Source organism: Bombina bombina, chromosome 6, assembly GCF_027579735.1.
Source record: "Bombina bombina isolate aBomBom1 chromosome 6, aBomBom1.pri, whole genome shotgun sequence".
NCBI classification, from domain to species: domain Eukaryota; kingdom Metazoa; phylum Chordata; class Amphibia; order Anura; family Bombinatoridae; genus Bombina; species Bombina bombina.
The window spans coordinates 2209713-2229505 of record NC_069504.1 but is presented as its reverse complement, the minus strand read 5'-3'; the positions used below and the strand labels follow the sequence as shown (position 1 = coordinate 2229505).

Genomic DNA, 19793 nt, shown 5'->3' with positions numbered 1-19793 from the left:
GTAAAACAATAAAGCAAACATATAAACAATACAGCAAACCTCTAACAATTGTCTATTCACAGGTAAAACAGTAAAGCAAACATATGAACAATACATCAAACCTCTAACAATTGTCTATTCACAGGTAAAACAGTAAAGCAAACATATGAACAATACACCAAACCTCTAACAATTGTCTATTCACAGGTAAAACAGGATCCCTTTAATAAATCGAGATTTCAAGTCACACTTTATATTTACCCAAAGAACAAGGAGGTTTAGGAGTTCCTAACATTGTAAATTATTACATATCAACACATCTTTCCCGAAATTATAGCCTGGAATCAAATTATTATGCCTAAAGCTTGGGTCACTCTAGAAGCACAAAATCTAGTACCCAATAAATTAAATGAAATATGTTGGATACCAAATAAATTTAGGTTCCCTATTCTTCTCCAGTTAATCCTTTTTACAGCTGAAACATTACGTATCTGGGATAAAATTATCAACAATAATAAACAGATCTCTACTCCCTTTTCTCCTCTTACTCCTATATTAAATAATACAATTTTCCCTGATGTTAATATTAAAACTCCAGTTCAAGTCTTAAACTCTCAAGCTTATATTCCTATTTATTCTCTCCTTCAAGATGGTCCATATTTAAAACATTTCAAGAAATCCAAGAAGAGTTTGGTCCCCCATTTAATACTTGGTTTTTTTATTTTCAAATAAGACATTTTATAATGAATCATTCAAATAAAACTCAGTTAACCAGAAATTGCACTTCTTTTGAATTATATGCCTTTTACCTAATACTCCTAAACATTTAATATCCTCTTCATATAAACTTTTACAACAACATAATTCCCTAAAACCCTCATCTTTTAGAATACAATTGGGAAAAAGAATTAAATATTTCCCTTAATGATGTTAATTGGAAACGTTGTTTCTTATCTATTAAAACACTCCTCTATTTCAATGAGTATTGTTGAAACAAATTATAAATTACTTTTTAGGTGGTATTAACCCCGACACGTTTACACAAAATTTATCCTCAGCTTCTCCTAATTGCTGGAGAAATTGTGGGAGTTAGAGGGACGTTATCTCATATTTGGTGGGATTGTCCTATAATAAAATTGTTTTGGTCTCAAATAGAAGTTAATATTAATATAATATTTAACTCAAATATTACCCTTGATCCCCAGACGATAATTCTAAATCTGATTCCACAATTTTCTTGTAAAATAAAGAAAAATTTATTCCAAATTTTATTAAATAGCGCTAAAAGACTTATCCCCCGTCTCTGGAAAAAACTACAACCTCCTACTCTTCAAAATTGGTTAATTGAAGTAAAACATGTTTTGTCTTAGAAGAAATTGTATCACTCTTACAATAATGGAAGTTGATCATTTTAATGATATCTTGTTCTTGTGGAATCAATTCATATCTAAAAATAATATTCTATAAAACTTTTGGGTAGATTTGGTACTTGATAATTATTTAATATTTATTCCTTGGTACTTTTCATTCTCTTTTTTTTTTGTTATTATTATCATTATTTGTTCTTATTTTATTATTATTTTTTTTTTTTTTTTTTTTTTAATTTTAATTTTTTTTATTATTTTAATTTTTTTATTTTATTTTTAAATATATTTATATGCTTATTAATTCCTGTATACATTGTAAAATGATATACCTGTTAATGTATTTTATTTTATTGTAATTTCAATAAAAATTATTGAAAGATTAAAAAAAATATTAAACAGGTCGATTCATAGGTAAAACAGTAAAGCAAAACATATGAACAATACATCAAACCTCTAACAATTGTCTATTCACAGGTAAAACAGTAAAGCAAACATATGAACAATACACCAAACCTCTAACTATTGTCTATTCACAGGTAAACAGTAAAGCAAACATATGAACAATACATCAAACCTCTAACAATTGTCTACTCACAGGTAAAACAGACAAAGCAAACATATGAACAATACACCAAACCTCTAACAATTGTCTATTCACAGGTAAACAGTAAAGCAAACATATGAACAATACATCAAACCTCTAACAATTGTCTATTCACAGGTAAACAGTAAAGCAAAACATATGAACAATACATCAAACCTCTAACAATTGTCTATTCACAGGTAAAACAGTAAAGCAAACATATGAACAATACATCAAAACCTCTAACAATTGTCTATTCACAGGTAAAACAGTAAAGCAAACATATGAACAATACATCAAACCTCTAACAATTGTCTATTCACAGGTAAAACAGTAAAGCAAACATATGAACAATACAGCAAACCTCTAACAATTGTCTACTCACAGGTAAAACAGTAAAGCAAACATATGAATCAATACATCAAACCTCTAACAATTGTCTATTCACAGGTAAACAGTAAAGCAAAACATATGAACAATACAGCAAACCTCTAACAATTGTCTATTCACAGGTAAACAGTAAACGCAAAACATATGAACAATACATCAAACCTCTAACAATTGTCTATTCACAGGTAAAACAGTAAAGCAAACATGATGAACAATACATCAAACCCTCTAACAATTGTCTATTCACAGGTAAAACAGTAAAGCAAACATATGAAAACAGTACATCAAACCTCTAACAATTGGTCTACTCACAGGTATAACAGTAAAGCAAACATATGAAACAATACACCAAACCTCTAACAATTGTCTATTCACAGGTAAAACAGTAAAGCAAACATATGAACAATACATCAAACCTCTAACAATTGTCTATTCACAGGTTAAACAGTAAAGCAAACATATGAACAATACAGCAAACCTCTAACAATTGTCTATTCACAGGTTAAAACAGTAAAGCAAACATATGAACAATACATCAAACCTCTAACAATTGTCTATTCACAGGTAAACAGTAAAGCAAACATATGAACAATACAGCAAACCTCTAACAATTGTCTATTCACAGGTAAAACAGTAAAGCAAACATATGAACAATACATCAAACCTCTAACAATTGTCTACTCACAGGTAAAACAGTAAAGCAAACATATGAACAATACAGCAAACCTCTAGCAATTGTCTATTCACAGGTAAAACAGTAAAGCAAACATATGAACAATACATCAAACCTCTAACAATTGTCTATTCACAGGTAAAACAGTAAGCAAACATATGAACAATACATCAAACCTCTAACAATTGTCTATTCACAGGTAAACAGTAAAACAAACATATGAACAATACATCAAACCCTCTAACAATTGTCTATTCACAGGTAAAACAGTAAAGCAAACATATGAACAATACAGCAAACCTCTAACAATTGTCTACTCACAGGTAAAACAGTAAAGCAAACATATGAACAATACATCCAAACCTCTAACAATTGTCTATTCACAGGTAAAAACAGTAAAGCAAACATATGAACAATACAGCAAACCTCTAACAATTGTCTATTCACAGGTAAAACAGTAAAGCAAACATATGAACAATACATCAAACCTCTAACAATTGTCCTACTTCACAGGTAAAACAGTAAAGCAAACATATGAACAATACATCAAACCTCTAACAATTGTCTATTCCACAGGTAAAACAGTAAGCAAAACATATGAACAATACATCAAACCTCTAACAATTGTCTATTCACAGGTAAAAACAGTAAAGCAAACATATGAACAATACATCAAACTCTAACAATTGTCTACTCACAGGTAAAACAGTAAAGCAAACATATGAAACAATACATCCAAAACTCTAACAATTGTCCTATTCACAGGGTAAAAACAGTAAAAGCAAACATATGAACAATACATCAAACCTCTAGCAATTGTCTATTCACAGGTAAAACAGTAAAGCAAACATATGAACAATACTATCAAACCTCTAACAATTGTCTATTCACAGGTAAAACAGTAAAGCAAACATATAAACAATACAGCAAACCTCTAACAATTGTCTATTCATCAGGTAAAACAGTAAAGCAAACATATGAGCAATACATCAAACCTCTAACAATTGTCTATCCACTAGGTAAACAGTAAAGCAAACATATGAACAATACAGCAAACCTCTAACAATTGTCTATCACTAGGTAAAACAGTAAAGCAAACATATGAACAATACAGCAAACCTCTAACAATTGTCTATCCACAGGTAAACAGTAAAGCAAACATATGAACAATACATCAAACCTCTAACAATTGTCTATTCACAGGTAAACAGTAAAGCAAACATATGAACAATACAGCAAACCTCTAACAATTGTCTATTCACAGGTAAACAGTAAAGCAAACATATGAACAATACATCAAACCTCTAACAATTGTCTATTCACAGGTAAACAGTAAAGCAAACATATGACAATACATCAAACCTCTTAACAATTGTCTATTCACAGGTTAAACAGTAAAGCAAACATATGAACAATACATCAAACCTCTAACAATTGTCTATTCACAGGTAAAACAGTAAAGCAAACATATGAACAATACATCAAACCTCTAACAATTGTCTATTCACAGGTAAACAGTAAAGCAAACATATGAACAATACATCAAACCTCTAACAATTGTCTATTCACAGGTAAAACAGTAAAGCAAACATATGAACAATACATCAAACCTCTAACAATTGTCTATTCACAGGTAAAAACAGTAAAGCAAACATATGAACAATACATCAAACCTCTAACAATTGTCTACTCACAGGTAAAACAGTAAAGCAAACATATGAACAATACATCAAACCTCTAACAATTGTCTATTCACAGGTTAAACAGTAAAGCAAACATATGAACAATACATCAAACCTCTAACAATTGTCTATTCACAGGTTAAAACAGTAACAGCAAACATATGAACAATACATCAAACCTCTAACAATTGTCTATTCACAGGTAAAACAGTAAAGCAAACATATGGAACATACATCAAAACCTCTAGCAATTGTCTACTCACAGGTAAAACAGTAAAGCAAACATATGAACAATACATCAAACCTCTAACATTGTCTATTCATAGGTAAAACAGTACAGCAAAACATATGAACAATACAGCAAACCTCTAACAATTGTCTATTCACAGGTAAAAACAGTAAAGCCAAACATATGAACAATACATCAAACCTCTAACAATTGTCTATTCACAGGTAAAACAGTACAGCAAACATATGAACAATACATCAAACCTCTAACATTGTCTATTCACAGGTAAACAGTAAAGCAAACATATGAACAATACATCAAACCTCTAACAATTGTCTATTCACAGGTAAAACAGTAAAGCAAACATATGAACAATACAGCAAACCCTCTAACAATTGTCTATTCACAGGTAAACAGTAAAGCAAACATATGAACAGTACTATCAAACGTCTAACCATAGTCTATCACAGGTAAAACAGTAAAGCAAACATATGAACAATACATCAAACCTCTAACAATTGTCTATTCACAGGTAAACAGTAAAGCAAACATATGAACAATACATCAAAACTCTAACAATTGTCTATTCACAGGTAAAACAGTAAGCAAACATATGAACAATACAGCAAACCTCTAACAATTGTCTATTCACAGGTAAAACAGTAAAGCAAACATTTGAACAGTACATCAAACCTCTAACAAGTGTCTATTCACAGGGTAAAACAGTAAAGCAAACATATGAACAATACATCAAACCTCTAACAATTGTCTATTCACAGGTAAAACAGTAAAGCAAACATATGAACAATACATCAAACCTCTAACAATTGTCTATTCACAGGTAAAACAGTACAGCAAACATATGAACAATACAGCAAACCTCTAACAATTGTCTATTCACAGGTAAAACAGTACAGCAAACATATGAACAATACATCAAACCTCTAACAATTGTCTATTCACAGGTTAAACAGTACAGCAAACATATGAACAATACATCATACCTCTAACAATTGTCTATTCACAGGTAAAACAGTAAAGCAAACATATGAACAATACATCAAATCTCTAACAATTGTCTATTCACAGGTAAACAGTAAAGCAAACATATGAGACAGTACATCAAACCTCTAACAATTGTCTATTCACAGGTAAAACAGTAAAGCAAACATATGAACAATACAGCAAACCTCTAACAATTGTCTATTCACAGGTAAAACAGTAAAGCAAACATATGAACAGTACAGCAAACCTCTAACAATGGTCTATTCACAGGTAAACAGTAAAGCAAACACATGAACAATACACCAAACCTCTAACAATTGTCTATTCACAGGTAAAACAGTAAAGCAAACATATGAACAATACATCAAACCTCTAACAATTGTCTATTCACAGGTAAACAGTAAAGCAAACATATGAACAATACATCAAACCTCTAACAATTGTCTATTCACAGGTAAACAGTAAAGCAAACATATGAACAATACAACAAACCTCAAACAATTGTCTATTCACAGGTAAAACAGTAAAGCAAACATATGAACAATACATCAAACCTCTAACAATTGTCTATTCACAGGTAAAACAGTAAAGCAAACATATGAACAATACATCAACACCTCTAACAATTGTCTATTCACAGGGTAAAACAGTAAAGCAAACATATGAGCAATACAGCAAACCTCTAACAATGTCTATTCACAGGTAAAACAGTAAAGCAAACATATGAACAATACATCACACCTCTAACAATTGTCTATTCACAGGTAAACAGTAAAGCAAACATATGAACAATACATCAAACCTCTAACAATTGTCTATTCACAGGTAAAACAGTAAAGCAAACATATGAACAATACATCAAAACTCTAACAATTGTCTATTCACAGGTAAAACAGTAAAGCAAACATATGAACAATACAGCAAACCTCTAACAATTGTCTATTCACAGGTAAACAGTAAAGCAAACATATGAACAATACACCAAACCTCTAACAATTGTCTATTCACAGGTAAACAGTAAAGCAAACATATGCACAATACACCAAAACTCTAACAATTGTCTATTCATAGGTAAAACAGGGTCCTTTAATAAATCGAGAATTTCAAGTCACACTTTATATTTACCCAAGAACAAGGAGGTTTAGGAGTTCCTAACATTGTAAATTTATTACATATCAACACATCTTTCCCGAATTATAGCCTGGAATCAAATTATTATGCCTAAAGCTTGGGTCACTCTAGAAGCACAAAATCTAGTACCCAATAAATTAAATGAAATATGTTGGATACCAAATAAATTTAGGTCCTATTCTTCTCCAGTTAATCCTTTTACAGCTGAAACATTACGTATCTGGGATAAAATTATCAACAATAATAAACAGATCTCTACTCCCTTTTCTCCTCTTACTCCTATATTAAATAATACAATTTTCCCTGATGTTAATATTAAAACTCCAGTTCAAGTCTTAAACTCTCAAGGCTTATTCCTATTATTCTCTCCTTCAAGATGGTCATATTAAAACATTTCAAGAAAACCAAGAAGAGGTTTGGTCCCCCATTTAATACTTGGTTTTTTTATTTTCAAATAAGACATTTTATAATGAATCATTCAAATAAAACTCAGTTAACCAGAAATTGCAACTTCTTTTGAATTATTATGCCTTTTAACCTAATACTCCTAAACATTTAATATCCTCTTCATATAAACTTTTACAACAACATAATTCCCTAAAACCCTCATCTTTAGAATACAATGGGAAAAAGAATTAAATATTTCCCTTAATGATGTTAATTGGAAACGTTGTTTCTTATCTATTAAAACATCCTCGATTTCAATGAGTATTGTTGAAACAAATTATAAATTACTTTTTAGGTGGTATTTAACCCCGACACGTTTACACAAAATTTATCCATCAGGCTTCTCCTAATTGCATGGAGAAATTGTGGAGTTAGAGGGACGTTATCTCATATTTGGTGGGATTGTCCTATAATAAAATTGTTTTGGTCTCAAATAGAAGTTAATATTAATATAATATTAAACTCAAATATTACCCTTGATCCCCAGACGATAATTCTAAATCTGATTCACAATTTTCTTGTAAAATAAAGAAAAATTTATTCCAAATTTTATTAAATAGCGCTAAAAGACTTATCCCCCCGTTCCTGAAAAAACTACAACCTCCTACTCTTCAAAATTGGTTAATTGAAGTAAAACAAGTTTTGGTCCTTAGAAGAATTGTATCACTCTTACAATAATGAAGTTGATCATTTTAATGATATCTTGTTCTTGTGGAATCATTCATATCTAAAAATAATATTCTATAAAACTTTTGGGTAGATTTGGTACTTGATAATTATTTAATATTTATTCCTTGGTACTTTTCATTCTCTTTTTTTTGTTATTATTATCATTATTTGTTCTTATTTTATTATTTTTTTTTTTTTTTTTTTTTTTCATTTTCATTTTTTATATTATTATAATGTTTTTATTTTATTTTTAAATATATTTATATGATTATTAATTCCTGTATACATTGTAAAATGATATACCTGTTAATGTATTTTATTTTATTGTAATTTCAATAAAAATTATTGAAAGATTAAAAAAAATATTAAACGTCGATTCATAGGTAAAACAGGAAAGCAAACATATGAACAATACAGCAAACCTCTAACAATTGTCTATTCACAGGTAAAACAGTAAAGCAAACATGAACAATACACCAAACCTCTAACTATTGTCTATTCACAGGTAAACAGTAAAGCAAACATATGAACAATACATCAAACCTCTAACAATTGTCTACTCACAGGTAAAACAACAAAGCAAACATATGAACAATACACCAAACCTCTAACTATTGTCTATTCACAGGTAAACAGTAAAGCAAACATATGAACAATACATCAAACCTCTAACAATTGTCTATTCACAGGTAAACAGTAAAGCAAACATATGAACAATACATCAAACCTCTAACAATTGTCTATTCACGTAACAGTAAAGCAAACATATGAACAATACATCAAAACTCAACAATTGTCCTATTCACAGGTAAAACAGTAAAGCAAACATATGAACAATACATCAAACCTCTAACAATGTCTATTCACAGGTAAACAGTAAAGCAAACATATGAACAATACAGCAAACCTCTAACAATTGTCTACTCACAGGTAAAAACAGTAAAGCAAACATATGAACAATACACCAAACCTCTAACAATTGTCTATTCACAGGTAAACAGTAAAGCAAACATATGAACAATACAGCAAACCTCTAACAATTGTCTACTCACAGGTAAACAGTAAAGCAAACATATGAACAATACATCAAACCTCTAACAATTGTCTATTCACAGGTAAAAACAGTAAAGCAAACATATGAACAATACAGCAAACCTCTAACAATTGTCTATTCACAGGTAAAAAACAGTAAAAGCAAACATATGAACAATACAGCAAACCTCTACCAATTGTCAATTCACAGGTAAAACAGTAAAGCCACACATATAAACAATACATCAAACCTCTAACATTGTCTATTTACAGGTAAACAGTAAAGCAAACATATGAAACAATACAGCAAACCTCTAACAATTGTCTATTCACAGGTAAACAGTAAAGCAAACATATGACAATACAGCAAACCTCTAACAATTGTCTACTCAACAGGTAAAACAGTAAAGCCAACATATGAACAATACATCAAACCTCTAACAATTGTCATATTCACAGGTAAACAGTAAAAGCAAACATATGAACAATACAGCAAACCTCTAACAATTGTCTATTCACAGGTAAACAGTAAAGCAAACATATGACAATACATCAAACCTCTAACAATTGTCTACTCACAGGTAGAACAGAAAGCAAACATATGAACAATACAGCAAACCTCTAACAATTGGTCTATTCACAGGTAAACAGTAAAGCAAACATATGAACAATACAGCAAACCTCTAACAATGGTCTATTCACAGGTAAAACAGTAAAGCAAACATATGAACAATACATCAAACCTCTAACAATTGTCTACTCACAGGTAAAACAGTAAGCAAACATATGAACAATACAGCAAACCTCTAACAATTGTCTACTCACAGGTAAAACAGTAAAGCAAACATATGAACAATACAGCAAACCTCTAACAATTGTCTATTCACAGGTAAAACAGTAAAGCAAACATATGAACAATACAGCAAACCTCTAACAATTGTCTATTCACAGATAAAACAGTAAAGCAAACATATGAACAATACATCAAACCTCTAACAATTGTCTATTCACAGGTAAAACAGTAAAGCAAACATATGAACAATACAGCAAACCCTCTAACAATTGTCCTATTCAACAGGTAAAACAGTAAAGCAAACATATGAACAATACAGCAAACCTCTAACAATTGTCTATTCACAGGTAATACAGTAAAGCAAACATATGAACAATACAGCAAACCTCTAACAATTGTCTTTTCACAGGTAAAACAGTAAAGCAAACATATAAACAATACATCAAACCTCTAACAATTGGTCTATTCACAGGTAAACAGTAAAGCAATACATATAAACAATACAGCAAACCTCTAACACGTGGTCTATTCACAGTAAACAGTAAAGCAAAACATATAAACAATATATCAAACCTCTAACACTGGTCTATTCAGAGGTAAACAGTAAAGCCAAACATATAAACAATACAGCATAACCTCTAACAATTGTCTATTCACAGGTAAAACAGTAGAAGCAAACATATGAGCAATACATCAAACCTCTTAACAATTGTCTATCCATAGGTAAACAGTAAAGCAGAACATATGAAACAATACAGCAAACCTCTAACAATTGTCTATCCATAGGTAAACAGTAAAGCAAACATATGAACAATACAGCAAACCTCTAACAATTGTCTATCCATAGGTAAACAGTAAAGCAAACATATGAACAATACATCAAACCTCTAACAATTGTCTATTCACAGGTAAAACAGTAAAGCAAACATATGAACAATACAGCAAACCTCTAACAATTGTCTATTCACAGGTAAACAGTAAAGCAAACATATGAACAATACAGCAAACCTCTAACAATTGTCTATTCACAGGTAAACAGTAAAGCAAACATATGAACAATACAATAAAACCTCTAACAATTGTCTTTCACAGGTAAAACAGTAAAGCAAACATATGAACAATACAGCAAACCTCTAACAATTGTCTATTCACAGGTAAAACAGTAAAGCAAACATGAACAATACATCAAACCTCTAACAATTGTCTATTCACAAGTAAAACAGTAAAGCAAACATATGAACAATACAGCAAACCTCTAACAATTGTCTATTCACAGGTAAAACAGTAAAACAAACATATGAACAATACAGCAAACCTCTAACAATTGTCTACTCACAGGTAAAACAGTAAAGCAAACATAGAACAATACAGCAAACCGCTAACAATTGTCTATTCACCAGGTAAAACAGTAAAGCAAACATATGAACAATACAGCAAACCTCTAACAATTGTCTACTCACAGGTAAAACAGTAAAGCAAAACATATGAACAATATATCAGACCTCTAACAATTGTCTATTCACAGGTAAAACAGTAAAGCAAACATATGAAGCAATACAGCAAACCTCCTAACATTGTCTATTCACAGGTAAAACAGTAAAGCAAACATATGAACAATACAGCAAACCTCTAGCCAATTGGTCTATTCACAGGTAAAAACAGTAAAGCAAACATATGAACAATACATCAAACCTCTAACAATTGTCTATTCACAGGTAAAAACAGTAAGCAAACATATGAACAATACATCAAACCTCTAACAATTGTCTATTCACAGGTAAACAGTAAAACAAACATATGAACAATACAGCAAACCTCTAACAATTGCTCTACTTCCAGGTAAAACAGTAAAGCAAAACCTATGAACAATACATCAAACCTCTAACAATTGTGCTATTCACAGGTAAACAGTAAAGCAAACATATGAACAATACATCAAACCTCTAAACAATTGTCTATTCACAGGTAAACAGTAAAGCAACATATGAACAATACAGCAAACCTCTAACAATTGTCTATTCACAGGTAAACAGTAAAGCAAACATATGAACAATACAGCAAACCTCTAACAATTGGTCTATTCACAGGTAAAACAGTAAGCAAACATATGAACAATACATCAAACCTCTAACAATTGTCTATTCACAGGTAAACAGTAAAGCAAACATATGAATGTTACGGTACCAACAGGATACCAAGGGTTAATACCAGGGAACAATGTCCTGCATACAGAATCAGCACTTCACAACCTAGATCAGTTTCCCTGCAAACATGAGACCAAGCTCCACATTTCAGGTTTAAAAAAGAATATGTTTATTAAAGGCTGAATGCCTAGTATTTATACAGGTTTTGACCCCAGATGGGGGGGTTGAATATAACCCTGGCTTCAGGTTACAGAGGGCATTGGTTAAACAGTAAAGCAAACATATGAACAATGCATCAAACCTCTAAGAATTGTCTATTCACAGGTAAAACAGATTAACATATTAAGTACTCAGACAATCTGATGTTGGGCAGTCTAGTTAACATAATCACACAAAACCCAATCAGTTTACCTAGACAGACTCCTGAGACACAATCAGATCTTAAACATACATAGAATACATCTTATTACAGAATATAGGAACAGTTCTTATTAGCTATAAAGTCTTTTATGCCCACTTGGCTTATAGAGTCACAATTGCTCCCACAAGGGGCACTCACACCCATGTACCACATCCTGTATTTATGGATAAAGGGGTGACATAGACATAAGACAGAGTTATGAAAGTACATGGGGTGTCCAGCATATAAAATTCCATATTTCCATGCAGTCTCTGGGTATCCTTAAGCCCATGTACCTCCAGCCCAAAGAATGTTCCATAACAGGCCCTCCAATGTACAGTGGCGAGATTGGTTTTGTCACAATGAACAATACACCAAACCTCTAACAATTGTCTATTCATAGGTAAAAACAGTAAAGCAAACATATGAACAATACATCAAACCTCTAACAATTGTCTATTCACAGGTAAACAGTAAAGCAAACATATGAACAATACACCAAACCTCTAACAATTGTCTATTCATAGGTAAGACAGATTAGCATATCAAGTTAATTAACTGGGGAAAATGTTTACTCAGACAATCTGATTGTTGGGCAGTCTAGTTAACATAATCACACAGGAACACAATCAGTTTACCCAGACTCCTGAGACACAACTGTTACAAACTGCTATTTGTGACTGGCCCTTTAAATGGAAGGTTGCCCTGCTTCCCTGGATTTTGGAGAAGCCTATTTGCCAGCCTCCTTCCTCATGACTATGGCCCCTGGAAGATTGTGCCCCTGAGAGTATATTGACTTTTGTTGGGTGTGTGTGGCCCTTTGGGAACCGTCTGGGGACATATTGTGACTTTGGTGAACAATGCCCCTTTAAGACTATGTCCCCAGACCTGTGAAATGACTTGTCCCTGGCTTTCTCCCACTTGGTTCAGTTTCATTGTGTGCCATTAAGAGTTAAATTTTGTTCAGCTTCAAGAAACCTATTCTAAATACAAGTCTGCTGGGATTAGCTCTAATTAGGTTTAGTGATCAACTTTCCCATTGTCTAATCAGACTAGTATTGATAAGGTGGACTGTATTGTTTTATTGTGTGTAATGTTATCTGCTGAAGTAAATGTTGTGGCCTGTCAAAGGGAGTGTCTCTCTATCTAATATCAAATGTGTGATGGGGGATTTTATGCCTCCCCCTGAGAGTGTCCTGTTTGCATGTAACCTCAATAAAAAGGAGGCTGTGTGCTCCAGCACATCAGACCTATTTTTGACCCTCTAACTTGCAGCTTTGACTCATGTTTGAATGTAAAGGAGAAACACCTACATTACACTTTAATGCTTCCTCTCAATGGTTTTGTGTGACCTCTCCATGCTGGCAGGTTTTGGATCACCACCAGGCCCATAAAAAAAGAGTTATTGCCATTTAAACCCTTTCTCATGTGGTAGATCATTTGTCTTTTGCTACCTTTTGATATTTTTAGGTATAAAAGATGGAACCATAATTTAAGGGAAGAATACTGGATAAATACAGTGAAAATGCTGTAAAATATTATTTAATGTTTTGTTTACCTGGATCCTAGGAGCAGTTAATAAAAAACCCTAACAAATCAGTAAATAGGAGGGTAGTTGGTGTTGTCCACTGCTGGTATCAGGTCATATTTTTTCTAGATCACTGTGTACGGCACTCACTACAAATCTTAATGCCTTCTTTTCTCCTTGTATCTGCTGAACTCTCCCACAATGCAGTGCACAAACGTGTAATTCACATCAGCGTGCAAAAAGAAAAACATGGACCTATTTTATAAAGTGCTACTCAAACAACATTTTAAACAAACTTTTGGGGAATTTTCTCCTTTTTCATTTGCATTAGGGGGAAACACAAAGGAAAAGAATAGCTTTCCCCATGACCAGCAGAAGACTGGAGATGAATTATAAGTTAAACATAGGACACGCCTGATCCAAAAAGGTTACACTCAAGGGGCAGTTATGGTGTTGTAGATACATTTTATGTCAGAATTTTCATACACCCATGTGTGATTGTGTTATGTGAGATGCTGTGTCACCTGTCACCAGCCCTGGGATCCTTGTGGTGTTGAACATTCTCTCCATTTGATAAGAACACATGGGCACAATGCCAAGCGCCATGACCTGCCAACAAAGAGAGCACAGAATGATAAAAGGAGATAAACAAGTAACAAACCTCAACAGCAGTCTAATATCATCTTGACATCATTAGCATAGTCACATCAATATAGTTACATCATGACAATCATCAGCATAGTCACATCATGACATTATCAGCATTGTCACATCAGCATAGTCACACACCATGATATCAGCAGTCACATCATGACATTCATCAGCATAGTAGTCACATCAGCATAGTCACACCATGACATCAGCATAGTCACATTATGACATTCAACAGCATAGTCACATCAGCATAGACACACTATGACATCAGCATAGTCACACTATGATATCATCATAGTCACATCATCAGCATAGTCATATCATCAGCATAGTCACATTGTCACATCATCAGCTGTGTCACATTATTATATCACATTATCTACAGCAGCATCTGTATCAGCATTTGCTCATTTTCACACCATTTCAGCAAACACATCATCTAACATCTCTCACTGGGTTCAGTCATCAGTATGTGAGAGCCTGATACATACCGGGGGTATTAGGCCTCTCTCCAGTTTCCGACGGTAAAGCAGCATTGCATGGATGGCATTTCCAGCTCTTGCAGCCTGGATGGTGGTTGGTGTCACATACAGGAAATCCTGCAGAAGGGAGAAGTCAGAGAGGTTGGGTTTAATGGGAAACGTGAGTGAGTGGTCAAGGCGAAGACTGTGATAGTAAAAGTACAATGTAGTAAGTGATAGAAAATGTACAGTGTAGTAAGTGATAGAAAAGTACAATGTAGTTAAGTGATAGAAAAGTACATGTAGTAAGTGATAGAAAAGTACAATGTAGTAAGTGATAAAAAAGTACAATGTAGTAAGTGATAGAAAAGTACAATGTAGTAAGTGATAGAAAAGTACAATGTAGTAAGTGATAGAAAAGTACAATGTAGTAAGTGATAGAAAAGTACAATGTAGTAAGTGATAGAAAAGTACAATGTAGTAAGTGATAGAAAAGTACAATGTAGTAGTGATATAAAAAGTACAATGTAGTAAGTGATAGAAAAGTACAATGTAGTAAGTGATAGAAAAGTACAATGTAGTAAGTGATAGAAAAGTACAATGTAGTAAGTGATAGAAAAGTACAATGTAGTAAGTGATAGAAAAGTACAATGTAGTAAGTGATAGAAAAAGTACAATGTAGTAAGTGATAGAAAAGTACAATGTAGTAAGTGATAGAAAAGTACAATGTAGTAAGTGATAGAAAAGTATAATGTAGTAGTGATAGCAAAGTACATGTAGTAAGTGATAGAAAAGTACAATGTAGGTAAGTTGATAGAAAAGTAGCAATGTAGTAAGTGATAGAAAAGTACAATGTAGTAAGTGATAGAAAAGTACAATGTAGTAAGTGATAGAAAAGTACAATGTAGTAAGTGATAGAAAAGTACAATGTAGTAAGTGATAAAAAAGTACAATGTAGTAAGTGATAGAAAAGTACAATGTAGTAAGTGATAGAAAAGTACAATGTAGTAAGTGATAGAAAGTACAATGTAGTAAGTGATAGAAAAGTACAATGTAGTAAGTGATAGAAAAGTACAATGTAGTAAGTGATAGAAAAAGTATAATGTAGTAGAGTGATAGCAAAGTACAATGTAGTAAGTGATAGAAAAGTACAATGTAGTAAGTGATAGAAAAGTACAATGTAGTAAGTGATAGAAAAGTACAATGTAGTAAGTGATAAAAAAGTACAATGTAGTAAGTGATAGAAAAGTACAATGTAGTAAGTGATAGAAAAGTACAATGTAGTAAGTGATAGAAAAGTACAATGTAGTAAGTGATAGAAAAGTACAGTGTAGTAAGTGATAGAAAAGTACAATGTAGTAAGTGATAGAAAAGTACAATGTAGTAAGTGATAGAAAAGTACAATGTAGTAAGTGATAGAAAAGTACAATGTAGTAAGTGATAGAAAAGTACAATGTAGTAAGTGATAGAAAAGTACAGTGTAGTAAGTGATAGAAAAGTACAATGTAGTAAGTGATAGAAAAGTACAATGTAGTAAGTGATAGAAAAGTACAATGTAGTAAGTGATAGAAAAGTACAATGTAGTAAGTGATAGAAAAGTACAATGTAGTAAGTGATAGAAAAGTACAATGTAGTAAGTGATAGAAAAGTACAGTGTAGTAAGTGATAGAAAAGTACAATGTAGTAAGTGATAGAAAAGTACAATGTAGTAAGTGAAAAGGGAAGAGACCATGGCCTCTATTTATCAAAGGTGTTGCGGACCTGATCCGACAGTGCGGATCAGGTCAGCAAGACCTCGCTAAATGCGGAGAGCAATACGCTCTCCGCATTTAACATTGTACCAGCAGCTCACAAGAGCTGCTGGTGCAACGCCTCCCCCTGCTGACTCGGGGCCAATGGGCCGCCAGCAGGGGGTGTCAATCAACCCGATGGTACTCGATCGGGTTGATTTTCGACGATGTCTGTCCGCCTGCTCAGAGCATGCGGACAGGTTATGGAGCAGCGCTCTTTAGACAGCTGCTTCATAACTTGTGTTTCTGGCGAGTCTGAAGACTCGCCAGAAACACGGCCCTTCAAGCTCCGTACGGAGCTTGATAAATATGGGCCCATGGGATTAGTATGAGAAGCAACAGAAAGTGCTACAAAAGCAGCCAGGGTGATGTGACCTAATAACCTCCTGAGTCTACAACTGGCTAGTTCTCTAATGCCCCCATCATAGGGAGATCTCACTGTTGTTTCTCAGGCAATTGTGATATGTTTAAAATATGCTAAACGTTTCATTCAGGGTTTTTCTAATAAATGTATTTATTCCAATAAGGGCCTGTTACAATAGGTTGTTTTTTTTTTACTAATAATGGTGCAATGTTTGCTGTTTTTTGTTAATATTGAGTTATTTTTGTGAGGTACACGATTCTGACTCTCTGCAGGTAACAGGCTCTGGGTGACATAATAACCACTCAGGAATGTAAGTTAGACAAAATCTGTTATCTCTAATATAAGGGAATCCACCTCTGGCACAGTAACCCTAACCGTTTCCTCTCTCCACAACATCAATCCTGACCCAGCATAGACCCTTGCCTACCTATAGCCATTAAGGTATAATTCCCTTTAACTATGATCATCTAAATAAGTTCTGCTCAGTAACTTTGAGAAAAGCAAATGGACAACATTATTCAATATATATATATAGGCTTGGGTATAACTTTGATAAACCTTTGTCAGTCAGTCCAACACCATTCGCCGCTGCAATCCACAGAGTCCACAGATGCAAGTTAAAGCTTTACTATGCAAAGCAGAAGCCATCTGAGAGTAGCAGAGTGAAAATTGTGTTGTGTGGTCCGACAAGTCAAACATTTCAAAATAGTTTTGGACCACCCAAGCTGTTATCAGCGTCATGTCCTAAAGCCAGCGTTTGTCATGTATGGGGGAGTGTCAGTGCCCAATGGCATGGGCAACTTGCACATCTATGAGGGCACCAGTAATGCAGAAAGATATGTATACATTTTGGAGTGACATATGCTGCCATCTAGGCGTCGTCTATTCCAAGGAAAGCCCTGCATTTTCCAGCAGACAGACCGCCAAACCACATTCTTCCCTGGATTACAACCATAGAAACATAGATATTGACAGCCAGATAAGAGCCATAGGCCCAGCAAATCTCCCCGATATTTTCTATCTAGTTCATAGGATAGCCTTATTGTCATGTTACAATTGCTGATTGGATACTCCCCTTTAACTCCCAGGCTATATAGCCTTACCACACGCTCATCTACAGGTCTTAGTAATTGGGTTGTGTATGCGTGACTAATCCATCTTGTGCATCTCTCCCTCACTTGCTCAAGATTCACCTTTTTCCTGCGGATAACCAGCTTATCCTGCTGCTTAACAATTCTCTTATATTCTAACAGAATCCTTATTCAGCTACGATCTATGTGCCTGTTTTTTTCAAGAGACGTTGTGTAGGTTTTCACCTTGTATCTAAACCAGACTATTTCCTTTGCATAGCCTCAGCTCCAAACTCCTCCTACCTGTGTTGCTCGCTTCAACGAAAGGCCGTTCCTGCCTATTCCGCTACTGAAGACATATCCAAGCTCGCCTAACATCTGTGATTTCCGAGTTGCATATCCTGTGCTGAATCACAGCCAGCCAAGCTCGCTGTGTTAACTATAACTGATACTGCACCGCATCTTTCTTTCCCGCTGACTCACTCTTGGGTATCTCCCTGACCTGATGTCACTCGGCTCCATGGAACTCAGGCGATACAGGCAAGCAACAAGTCTGCAGTTACATTTGTAGCAAGTTATCCTCCTCACTGACCATCTTAACTATATAAGCTGAATAAGTACTTCTCTTCTAAAGTTACTTCACTGACTCTAAGGGGCCAATTCATCAATGGCTGAAAGGCCCCTGATGCCCCTGATTTTTTCCGCGCGAACCTTCAGGCCCACCAGAAACAGCTTGTTATGAAGCAATGTCTTAAGGACCGCTTGCTCCTTAACTGGTCTGTCGCCTCTGAGGCTGCGGACATCAATCCGCCCGATCGGGTTGATTGACATCCCCTGTTAGCAAATCTGCAGGGGGCAGCGATTTGCACAAGCAGTTCATTAAAACTGCTTGTGCAATGTTAAATGCTGACAGCGTTACTGTCGGCATTCAGCGATGGTCTGGCGGACATGATATGCTACAGCTAAATCGGCCCTAAGGCTCTAAATCAAGAAGCTTGTTTAGAGAAGAATACAATTCAAGTGACTAACTTAACTAACACTTTTCTCTGACGGTTTCCTTGGAACTTATATCTATTCACATTACTTATTTTCTTATCTGCAGTTTGCGATCCATAAAGAAGATTACAGAGCTATTAGAAATCAGGGAAACCATTCATAACACTTATGCTTGTCCCCAGGCATTCTAAAGTCACCCACAGTGTTTGTCATAACTACTTCTTGTGAAGTTTATTCCATTAATCAATCACCTTTTCTGTAAAGAAGTGATTCCTCAAATTACTCCTGAATCTACTGCCCTTCAGCTTGAGATCATGACCTCTTGTTCTTTTTATGTAAAATACCCACAGCCTCATTTTTACTAAGCCCTTTAACGTACTTGAAAGTTGCTATCATTCCCTCTTCC

The 19793-nt window shown here is 33.9% G+C and overlaps 1 protein-coding gene across 1 annotated transcript in view; it reads right to left on the bottom strand.

The window, feature by feature from the left end:
- CPT1B (carnitine palmitoyltransferase 1B) overlaps window positions 1–19793 on the bottom strand; it is a gene marked incomplete at its 3' end in the record, with an annotated part of 634626 nt that overhangs the window by 603288 nt on the left and 11545 nt on the right. Inside the window, 2 exon segments of the mRNA XM_053716281.1 lie at window positions 14577–14661; window positions 15198–15372. Of these exon segments, the coding sequence (XP_053572256.1) occupies window positions 14577–14661; window positions 15198–15372 (260 nt within the window).